Source organism: Natator depressus, chromosome 14, assembly GCF_965152275.1.
Source record: "Natator depressus isolate rNatDep1 chromosome 14, rNatDep2.hap1, whole genome shotgun sequence".
Classification (NCBI taxonomy): domain Eukaryota; kingdom Metazoa; phylum Chordata; order Testudines; family Cheloniidae; genus Natator; species Natator depressus.
In genome coordinates, this window is record NC_134247.1 from 6,426,016 (window position 1) to 6,437,366 (window position 11,351).

Here is an 11,351-nt window from a genome sequence, read left to right on the forward strand (position 1 = left end):
CAGGTTCAGCACATCTCTGCAGAGTGTCAAACACAACATTGTGCAGGTCCTTGGCGGTCTCTCACCCTCGAAAGAGGCAACAGACGCATATGGATACACGATCAATTGGCTGGGGGAAAAGATGCTTAGAATTACAGCAGATCCTGGATGGAATAGCCAGTCTCCAAACTCTTACAAGGCCCAGCTGTCGAAGCAGTAAATCCCAGACCACACCTCTTTTGGTTTGGAGTGTTAAATGGGCTTGCATATTTGCTAGAGATCACACAAGAAAGATTCTCATTTGGCAGTGTTGTCAGACTTTTAAAAAGGAGCATGATTTCAGAATAGAAACAAGATCTTTTATATGGAGCGGGGTTTGGATTCAGTTGCTGGACCATTTCCCCAGCCCTACCATGTGCCGAGAAACCATCTCCCTTCCCCACCTCCTGGACTCTGCTTCAGGACCCTTTGATTGACACATTTTCACTTTTGCACAGGATCTTGGATTTCCGACGGGTCCCGCCCACAATCGGAAGGCTGATCAACGTCACCAAGGACATCCTGGAGGTCACCAAGAATGAAATCCTACGGAGCGTCTTCTTCGTTTCACCTGGTACGTGAGTGAAGATGCAGAAGCGAGTTCCTTTTACGAATACATTCTGCAGTACCAAGCGGATGGGGAAAGAGGTGTACACAGGAAAGGTCCAGAGGAAGCGTGCGCTAGATGCTGCATTGGAGAGATCAAACTCTGCATGACACATGTTTATAATAATACCTCTATCGCGTCTTCCACCGAATCAGGGCTGTGTAGCGAATGAGGCTGTTGTGTTTAGCTCCCCTGCCTCATTTGCTGCCGAAGGTGGAAGGTGTGTAGTGAATGAGGCAGGGTATTGCAGAAAGAGAAAGGATGATCTCACAGTTAAGGCAGTTGAATGCTGATCTGGAGAACTGGAGTATATCTATGTGATTAAAGAGTGTATTGTAATGCACATGCACAAGGAGGCTGAATTAAGCACAGGCAACTCCAAAACTGGCATCTCCTAACTTCTGAGCACTTGTCTCGGCAACCTTAATACCGTTCTGTTAGTGTGGTTTGGTGTGTGTAACAATATTATGTAGCTAGTTAGAAATGAAGTGGGGAATAACAGGTGGGCTATACCCAACGCTCACACTCAGACCCCATCCTGTAGAGGGCAGTGGTGTCTCTCTCTTGGACATTATGACTTGCAGTCTCTTCAACAGGTAGAGAGGTAGATCCTCCGCCAAGGTAAATTGTTATAGCTCCATTGACTTCAGTTTACATCAGCTGAGGATCTGGTCCAGAGAGTGTTTCGCTTCCATCATTTGCAACTTTCCTACAGGATTTATTCCCCCTCCCCCTCCAGGGGCGCCTGAACGGGGGGGACCAGAGGGTCATGGCTCCATCACTTTTGACTGTCCGTAAGGGCGAGCCGGCAGAGAGGACCAAGCAGGGGGTGGAGTCTTGAGGGGAAGAGGCAGCGCAGGGGCAGGAGCTTGGGGAAAAGGGGCAGCGCAGGAGGGACGGAGACACAGTTTGGGCACCAGTTGCCCCTCCCTTGTAAAGCGTGTCGACCACTCCTGCCCCTCACAAGCACACGCACAGAGACATAAGCCAGTGCTGTATGCAGCTGACTACAGCTACAGCACACCCTAATGAATCGGTGGCCATCTAGACTTCCTGTTACAATGCTCAATGTCATAGCCCCTCAGAACTGCCTGGCAACACTGGGCTCTTCCTGCTGCATAAACAGCACTTCCAGCACCTGAGTTAAAGGTGAATCTCCATTGGGTGGTGGCAATGTAGGGCCTATGACCCAAAGCAGAGCCATTCCAACCCCACCCAGCAGAGGGCAGTGGTGCACATATACAGTAGCCAACTCATTATATTAACTAGCTGGCTCTCTGTTCTTCCCATAGCCAGCAACGTGTGTTTCTTTGCGAAATGCCCGTACATGTGCAAGACGGAGTACGCTGTGTGTGGGAACCCTCACCTGCTGGAGGGATCCCTCTCCGCTTTCCTGCCGTCTCTCAATCTGGCCCCGAGACTTTCCATCCCAAACCCCTGGATCCGGTCCTACTCGTTTGCTGAAAAAGAGGAGTAAGTGGGTAAATGCTGCAGCTCTGTGCGGTGGAAGGGGGCAGTGGAGTAGCAAGAAGGGGGCGAGTGGTCATGCACGTGGGGGAGAGGTGGAGACTAAGACTCAGAGGCTGCCTGCATGTAGCCTACCAGCTCCTAATGCCTGGGCCTGGTGCAGCATCTCTCCCCTCCAGCTGCTGCTATTAGGATGAAGTTTTAACTCAGCTGAAGGGGAGTGGGGGAATATCGTTGCTGTGGCCAAGAGACAACAAACCTGCCAAGCAGGGTAGCCAGCTAAATGTGGCAGGCACTGAGAAGCAGCGTGGGCCAAACTCAGCCCCGCTGTAAGCAGCTGGCACTCGTCAGCAGAGCCGCTGCTGCTCATGCCAGACTTGAATCCAGCCCTTGGCGTCTCAACTCTGCCCATTCTCCAGGCTTGCAGAGCCGTAGCAAGGCAGAGCTGGCCGGGGCAACTGCGATCACATCCCTGCCTTCGAGTAGCTCCTGGAGGATGCGTTTGAGAAGCCGCCTTGTGTTCATGCTTCCCCTCTGTTTCCTGTAGGTGGGAAGTGAATCCACTTTACTGCAACACAGTGAGGGAGATTTACCCCTACAACAGCGGCAACCGGCTGCTCAATATCATCGACATGGCCATATTTGACTTCTTGATCGGTATGATGGACAGAACAACAATCCCCTGCTCGCCTCCTTCCCCCCTTCTCTCCCTTCATCTCCTTCTATCTTCCTACACCTCCTCCCTTCGTCTAGTCTTTCTTCCCTTCTCCACCCCCCAGTAATTCTCAAGGACGCTCAGAGGCCAGTTTTCCAAATCTTACACTTGCTCCGTAGAGGTGGTTTGAGAGACTCCTACCGTCTCCGAGGCTCCCTTCCCTACCGCAAGCACACAATGCCCAGCCAACACAGAGCCCCTCGGTGACCCGATGGACCCAGGCAGTGCTTAATTTGTAACAAACAAAGTGCCGGGGTTCAAGCAGATTTTTTACATTCATAACGGACACAGCAAGCCCAGAGGTGCCAGGGCTCTGAACTGCTGAGCCAAGAGGTGCTGGGGCACAAGGACTAAGGCAGTGGTTCTCATTATCTTTTTATTATCTGGAGCTGGGCAGGACTGTGCAGATATGCTTCTATCCACCATCCCTCTGCAGCCTGCCCCGTTGTGGTCTTGTCTCACTAATCAGACCCGGGATGCCAGGTTGAGGTCAACTGATGTAGAAGTTTATAAGAAGCGCCAATATCCTTTCATCCGGGAATTTATATGCCCTCATCATTGTAATACCTGAACGCCCTTGGCATAGACAGATGTCCATCTTCCACTCACCTTCCTGGAGGAAGATCCAGGAAAGGGAGCATGACCTGGCAAAAAAAAAAACAGATCCTGGAGTTAGTAGCTCTGGGGTTCATCCCCTTAGGTGACTCCTTTCAGCTCACTCTGTGCCTCAGTTTCCCCAACTGTAAAATGGGGTTAATCTCTCATAGATTCTGAGACACTATGGTGATGAGGGTCATATAAGCACCGCACTTAGCCAGCAAGGAGGTAATTTCATTACTGCTGGTAAAGCACTTTGAGATGAGATCCTGGGATTGGGGGTATTGGGGAGAGCAAACTATTACTGCTGTCAAGTAACGCCAGGCCTCCTGACTCACAGCTGGTGTTGCACAAATACTCCACCCCAAGCCAAGTAACCCTTGCTCAGCATGGGCCTGAAGAATGACATAGCGCCAGCGTTTTCACGGTGGCCAGTTCAAAGGGGCACTCAGTCACTACCCAGCATATGGCAAGACCAATATGCTCTCTCTCTCTCTCAAAAGGGAACATGGACCGTCATCACTATGAAATGTTCACTAAGTTCGGGGACGAAGGCTTCCTCATTCACCTGGACAATGCCAGAGGGTAAGGCACTCGCCCCAGCAATGAATTTTGGGGCACCTGGAATGTGAGGAGAGCAGATGGAGACACAGGAGGGGGCTGAGTGCCAGGGGGCATGGGAGTAGGCAGACTGTGCTGGGGATCAGATTGTGCTGGGGGGACGTAAGTGGGGCTCAATGAAGCTGGGGGGTGGGCAGATGGTCCAGTGGTTCAAAAGGGGCGGATGATGCTGGGGCCTTGGGAGGGGGCAGACCTCAGGTGGCACTCTGAGTGACTTGAACTCTGCCCTGACATCCTAGAATGTGTATCTAAATTTACTTTAGGGAAAGAATTTGCTGCCCATGAAAATGAAGGGCATGTTGCCCAAGCATGCACAATGGGGATACAACCTGCCCCTGCACAGCACGCTCTAACCTGTAACATCCCTGCTCCTGCAGCTCCTGGCATCTCAGCCTTTCCAGAACGCCCCATGGCCAGTTTTGTTCCATTCTGTTATGGGAACCAAGGAGCAAGGGTCTGATGCAGGCAGGTGTTGAGTGCTTCCTCTGAACACTTCTCATATAGGCTCGGACTCTCTAGTCACAGCTGTGTGTCCAGGGCGTTGGGGGTAGCAGCTGTTCACCCTTGCCTTCCTTTGGCCCCTAGCTTTGGAAGACATTCCCATGATGAAACCTCCATCCTGGCTCCACTCTACCAGTGCTGCATGTAAGTGAGATGGCAAGCTTGGTTAATTGCATTTGCTAGCCAGTCATGCTAGGGTAGTCACCTGCATTACTCCAGGGAAGTTTGGGAAGAGAGCAGAGTATGATTTTAATACTACACGATATTCTAGCATTATGCTCTACACAACCATAGGATTCTATAGTGTTACCCCCACACGGTCCCATGCTCTACAATGCTGCAACACGCTATATAGCGCAGTGGTCACCAACCAGTAGATCGCGGTCGACTGGTCGATCCTGGAGTCTCTGACAGTCTATCGTGATCTCTGGCTGCTAAAAGTCCAGAAGCACAGCGGGTCTAAGGCAGGCTCCCTGCCTGCCCAGGCCCCGTGTGCTGAGTCCCACAAGTGGCCAGCACACCCCTATGGGGTGAGGCCCCTGAGGAGGCGGGGGGTAGGGGTTCTCCGCACTGCTCCTGCCTGCAGCTTCCATTGGCCAGGAATGGGGAACTTCAGCCAATGGCAACTGCGGGGGCAGTGCCTAGGAGCAGCGGGTGGAGCCACGTCCTTCCCCCCTCAGGGGTCGCAGGGATGGCCACTTGCAAGAGCAGCACGGGGTCTGCCTTAGCCCCATTGCACTGCAAACCAGGAGTCACCGGAGGTAAGCACCGCCCAGTGGGAGCCTGCACCCCAACCCCTGGCCCCAGCCCTGAGCCCCCTCCTACACCCAAACTCCTTCCCAGAGCTTGCACCCCTCACCCTCTCTTGCATCCCAACCCCCTGCCCCAGGCTCAGCCCAGAGACCCCTCTCACACTGCAAACCCATCAACCCCAGCCCCGAGCCTGCACCCCCTCCCCCTGCCCCAGCCCAGTGAAAGTGAGTGAAGGTGGGGGAGAGCAAACAACAGAAGGAGGGGGGGATGGAGTGAGCAGGGTGGGGCCTCGGGGAAGGGGCAGGGCCTATCCTGGGTTGCACTTAAATTCAAAAAGTGGTCCTGTGTGGAAAAAGGTTGGAGACCACGGCTCCAGCATATTATAGTACGAAGCTCTACAATGCTGCAGTATACTAGGATATTGTATCACATTACACTTTCCAACTCCTAACGCTTTCCGTTTCTCTAGTGCCTTTTCAGCAGAGCATCTTACATCATATTAAAAAAGCCCAGCTGGGCCTCCCAACACCCCAGGAGTTACATAAGGAACATGAGATGTTGACAGACTTGGTGCCCAGGAGCAACTCTTTGAAACAGCCTTCGTACAGCCATGCTTTTGTAACGCCAACAGACGTTGGCGGCCAGGATCAAACCTAGGACCTCTGGCGCTTACTTGCATGAGCTAAAAGATACGTCTCTTAGCCAAGGCTGTTTCAGGCTCATCAATCGCTAGCTGGTCTAGGTGCCATTAGAGGGGGACACAGTGCCACACCAAGCAGGTGTGGGTTACACTTTCTTCCCGAGAGGTTGGGTTGCTCATCTATACACAGGCTTGGAAGGATTAGATTTTTGTTAGTAAATGTCCACACACACTGATTTCACTATACATGCAGAAACCAATGAAAAAATATTTCCACCACGAATAATAAAAATGTACAGATAGGCAATGTCTGAAAAGTTATCAGGGTTTGATTTAAGGCTATTTACTTTGTCTATTGTGACAGGTGATGTTGTCAATGTGTGTTTTAACAGTTATAAAGCTTTAGCTTTTTGAATCTCACCCTCTGCTGTCATTCAATAATTGTCTGACCTCCCCCCACCATAATTTCATTCAATGGTAAAATCAATACGAATCAGGGAACAAAGGCTTAACACCCGCTATTTTGCGCAACTGTGAAAATTTTAAATCAACACTTAAAAATAAACCTCAATCTCCATCAAAATGATCAACAAATAAAGGTATAAGGTGAATTTCAGATCCAATTCTTTAGAACCCTGCCCGTAACACTTAGACAATCTCTGCCTTTTAAAGGCCTAGGAGAACGTTGATATAATTAATCAATCTGGTTTCCACCTCTCCAATTATTAAAAAGTGCTCATAAATTTTACTATTTGAATCCTATTTCAGCTACTCCCTTATTAATTCACATAAATCAATAGCTGAAAGTTAAATTAAAAAGAGTCATGGTGAGAGCTGCTGTTCCTTGTGGTTTCTCTTTAGGAAACATCTAACTTATTTCTTTACCATTCCTCAATTTAACCCAGCTGAGACTCTGGCCCAGTGTTTGGTTTTGTTTTTGTTTTTTCAAAAAGGACATTCTTCTGGACTTAATGACTCTAATGGAGAAGCTACCAGATCCCTCAGCCAGCTGCACCAAAGTTCAGTCCCCTTCACCGTTAAACATTAACATCTTATTTCCCCTTTGAGTTTTTCCTAACTTCAGCTTCCTGTTCTGCCTGTGTCTATTAGGCTAAAGAGCCTGCTAGATTCAGGTTAAGGTATTTATACAGATAGGTCAAGATAAGCTCTAGTCCAAGATATTGCTGTTACTATCACTTACAAAGTGCCCTCAGTGTTTTTATAGCTCTATAGCAAAAGAGGGCCCTTGTCCTATCTCAACAAAAATCTAAAGCTAAGCAGAGAGAAGACTGAGACCAGTACTTGGCTACCTTGTAGGGTGTCTCCTGGTTGGTAAAGTGCCTAGAGGTTCTCGGCTCAAATCTCATGTAGCCACACAAACACGTATCATCCCTACCATTGTTACATTTTAAAGGAACGGAGTGTTCTTCACTTCCATCAAAACACCGCTTTGTCAAAAATACTGTGACAAAAATTAATGAAACCCATTCTCACTGTCGGCCACTGGCAGATTGCTGGGCTGACACAGCAGCTTAGTACTGGGAAGATACAAAAAGTTGGTGTAAAAGTGTCTGACCCGAGTCCTTGTTTTCCCAGAATAAAGAGGACAACATTACTACACCTGCAGCTCCTGGCCCTGCCCGAGTACCGGCTCAGTGATGTCATGAGGGAATCCCTCCTGCTGGATCACCTTGCACCTGTCCTCACTGAACCTCATCTCTTGGCTTTGGACAGACGGTTGTGGCTCATCCTGAAGACAGTGGGGAAATGCATAGATGTACACGGAGAAGACAAGGTTGTGGCCAATGACACCAAGCAGCTGGAAGTGCCCTTGTTTGACAGAGTGATGCCAACCAGCTAGAGCCTTAAATTCTTTGGGGGGGGCAGGGAAGAGCCCCTGGGAGCCAGCCGGTGAACTTTAATTGCTGATAATTTTCACCTACACAAGCCTGTTGGATTGAGAGGCGAAGCTCTTTGGAAGGGCTTAGATTCTTACTGGGCTTTTATGGTGACAGTGCCCAGCAAGACTGTTCCACTCAAGCTTCAGTGCATGGGGTAAACTTTTGCCAAGTACATTTGCAGGCCAGGGCCTGACCACTAGACTCATTCCATGAGCTGCTGTCCCTCAGTGGAGCAGCACAGACTCATCATCTGCTTTGTAGCTGCAGGGGAAGAGCCTGGGCATTGGCTTGCTGTACCTGCATGGGAGCCACATCCTGTCCTTGACACCCCAAAACTGGATCCAAGAATGAGGCTTGAATAAAGCCATGCTGAAAGGAAAACGTGCTTAGCACGGCCAGGTTCTGAGAGAGAGTTCATACACTTGAGTAAAAGTGGCCTTCATCACTGCAAGCTCAGGCAGCATCTGTCACTTTAAAGTCAAGAAGGCACATGGGGCCAACTCAGCACCACTGTCTACTATTCATGCAATCAGAAACACCTCCATCAGCCTTGGGTAAAATGACAAGCAGCTCCAGGTGAGCTGTGTGTCACAAGGCCTACACCACAGAGCCAAATATTTGAGTTTTTCAGCTGGTGTTATGGGGGGGGAGGGAGGAAGAGGAATTATGCTGTGGGTTGTAAAGGAGAGGCAATTTAACATTCATAGTATTTAGGCCCCAGCAGTGCAGCTCTGCAAAAGATAAAGAGCTTGACAGAGATACAGCACTGTTACATCCACTCAGCCAAGAGCATGACTGCCTTGAGAACTGGGATGCTAATAGGCAAGGGGCTCTCTCTCAGGTTAATGTAAGCACAGAATAACAGCTTTAAAAACCAATATTTATTTAAGCAATTGTTAAGCAGTTCATCAGAACACAGTGGAAGCTTGCAACAGATTCATCCTTCATTCTCTCTAGCACCTCTGTAGATTTCAAAAAGTATCATAGGAACTGGAGACCAAAAACAAAACATGCCAGCTCCTCAGAAGGCCTTAGATAAGCTGTCCGCTTCCCCTTGCCTCCCTAGGATGAGGCTTAAGAATAGTTTGCTAATTGAATCTTTACCAACTGGTTCCATTTTTTAAGTGTTCAGAATGATGGAGCTGAGCTTTTTGGTAGCCTAATGGAAGCAGTTGAGGGGGTTATTTTCCAGTGATTTGTGCCAAATTATCAACACCACTGTATTCTGCAGTGTGCTTGACAGAACATTTGACACCTGTCAGCTGAGAATTTGACTCAGATTGCATTTGATGCATTAAGCTTTTACAAACAAGACACATGGATTTCAACTAGAGTTCTTAACCATCTTTGAGCAAGCTGCCTCAGCATTAGTTTTGTTGCTAGTAGAAATTTGCTATTTTAAGTCAGTGAGTTTTCAGTCATGATAACAGGTGCAAAATGAAGATTAACCTCAACTCTAGCTTAATCAAGTCTGTCCCCATCCCACATACCACCCTCCCCATGGGACTGTACTTTAAACTTCCCCAACTCCAGAATGATTTTTAAATTGGCTGTATGTCAACCTACTATAACAGGTTCACAGCAGACTGCAATTATCAGTTGGAGTAATCAGAGTTGTGTTTTGGCAAAGCTAACATCTTCTCAGTGATTCTGTGGCAATTGTTAGTGGTACATCTTTGCTAACCCAGAGTGGGGAAGCAAGACAGATCCCCAGTTTTTCCTGTCTGAGGAAGTTTGATTTGTTGTGTCTTTTATTAAAGCTTCCTCCAATATTTTAATGTAATAAAGATAAGAAACCAAAGAATAGGTGCCTGACTTGAGTCTTGATTCCATCAAGTGTTTCCACTTTGAGCTTTTCTACCAAAGCAACTCTATATAAAGCAGTTAACTAGTTCTCTATTTTCAATCAGTGCTCAAAAGAGCTCTGCATACTGGTGGGGGTTCTCCCTCCTGCCCCTTTTACACTGATTCTAGTACAGCAGAGAATCGGTTAAAATGAAAGGACTTGAGAGATTTAGCTTGCAATGTAGTGTAGTTATTTCAACACATGGACTTGACGTTCCCAAAGTTAGATCTCCCTCTACTGGTGCCTTTAGTGCACTGCAGAAAATTGGCCAAATCCAGGAATTGTTCAATAAAAAAACATATACAAACACCTGTTACTAGCAAATGTATCAGGAGGAATTAGGTTTGAACCCTTGCTCTTAAATGTGCTCTGAGGCTTCCAATCAGCTGCTGATTTCACCAAGGAAAAGAGACAGGAACACCCCTGGCTGACTACCCAGAAGCCACCTCCACCAATCCCAGATGCTGAACACATCAGGACAGATTTTCCTCTCACCTCTAGTGAGTCTCCAGCTGTCAATGGTGTTACTCCTACTTTACATCAGCAGGAGTGAGTTAAGAATCACACCCACCTTTCTTATTTCTTTTCATGTGCCCAGCAAGACACGCACGTAGAGTCCCCATATAGTCAAAGTTTCCATTCAGGTCACATAGGAAACTAGAGTGGACAATTTAGAGAAGCTTACGAGCTCCAATAATGGAAACCAGGTCAACAGTTTGCTATCCTGAATGGGGTAAAGTGAGGTCTGTAGTAGCTAGATTAGGGGAAGGGAGAAGAGGCACAAGATGCAGATTTTACAAGCATTTAGTCTATTGGTTGTTGTGTGCACCAAATACGTGTGAACAGATGCTAGTCAGACAATTGAGAATGGTCAGGGCTCCAAAAATCAAGATGTTATGTGTCCAAGAGGAACAGCTTTGCTAGCTATAAAAACAGACCACAAGGTAAGTGCTGTGAAGGGAATTCTCATTTGTGAGCTAAGCTGTGATTTGAACTCAAGTCTGCAGCCGTAAAAAGCTAATGCATTAAGCTACTTTGCTTCCTACAACTCATTAACAATTCATCCTTCAACACCACAGTAAAATAAGATACAAGGGGGAGAAAAAAAGACAGATTGCATTTAAGAATTTAAATCATTTTTATTGCTTTACCTGCCATTAGGACAATCTATAACAAAAGGAATAATAATATATTAGCACATACAGTACATCAGACTTATATAGTCAGATAACAATACAAAAATGGTCCTCTGGTTGACTATAGCTCTCTAGGGCAGTAGACTTCATAACTTTGCTAAAGGTGGCCTAGCAAGAGATTACTTCTAAAGCCCTGAATGTTAGCTAAGGCAAACTATGCCAAACTGTGGTTTCAAACATATTTAAATTGCACACAAAGGTAAAGCTATAACTGTGATTAATATTTAACTCAGACTTAGCTGAGTTATCTTAAAATCTTGTAGGTAAAACTACAAAAGGGAGTAAACAGCAAGCTAAAAAGATGCAATAGTGAAACTTGATTAGAAAGCCTTATATAAAAAAAATGTGCATTTTTTGTGGAGCTCTAACTAGTTTACATAGGTGTGTGTGTTTTTTTGGCGCTTCAAGAAGGATCAAAATCAAGCTTCAAAGTAACTAAACATATATGAAGAAAAAACCTAACTACAGTGAAAACTGAAGAAAATAGTT

General features: G+C 47.2%; 1 protein-coding gene across 3 annotated transcripts in view; it reads left to right on the forward strand.

Annotated features, from left to right (window-relative positions):
* FAM20A (FAM20A golgi associated secretory pathway pseudokinase) overlaps positions 1-9,617 on the forward strand; it is a 43,827-nt gene extending 34,210 nt beyond the window's left edge. Inside the window, exons 6-11 of one of the 3 annotated variants that reach the window (XM_074971888.1) lie at positions 477-592; positions 1,918-2,098; positions 2,640-2,749; positions 3,908-3,989; positions 4,611-4,670; positions 7,516-9,617. In XM_074971888.1, coding sequence (XP_074827989.1) covers positions 477-592; positions 1,918-2,098; positions 2,640-2,749; positions 3,908-3,989; positions 4,611-4,670; positions 7,516-7,780 — 814 coding nt within the window. In that variant the 3' untranslated portion in view covers positions 7,781-9,617. Of the gene's footprint in view, positions 1-476; positions 593-1,917; positions 2,099-2,639; positions 2,750-3,907; positions 3,990-4,529; positions 4,671-7,515 lie in introns of all 3 variants that reach the window. The other 2 variants (XM_074971889.1, XM_074971890.1) reach the window with 2 other exon arrangements.
* Positions 9,618-11,351: the final 1,734 nt, after the last annotated feature.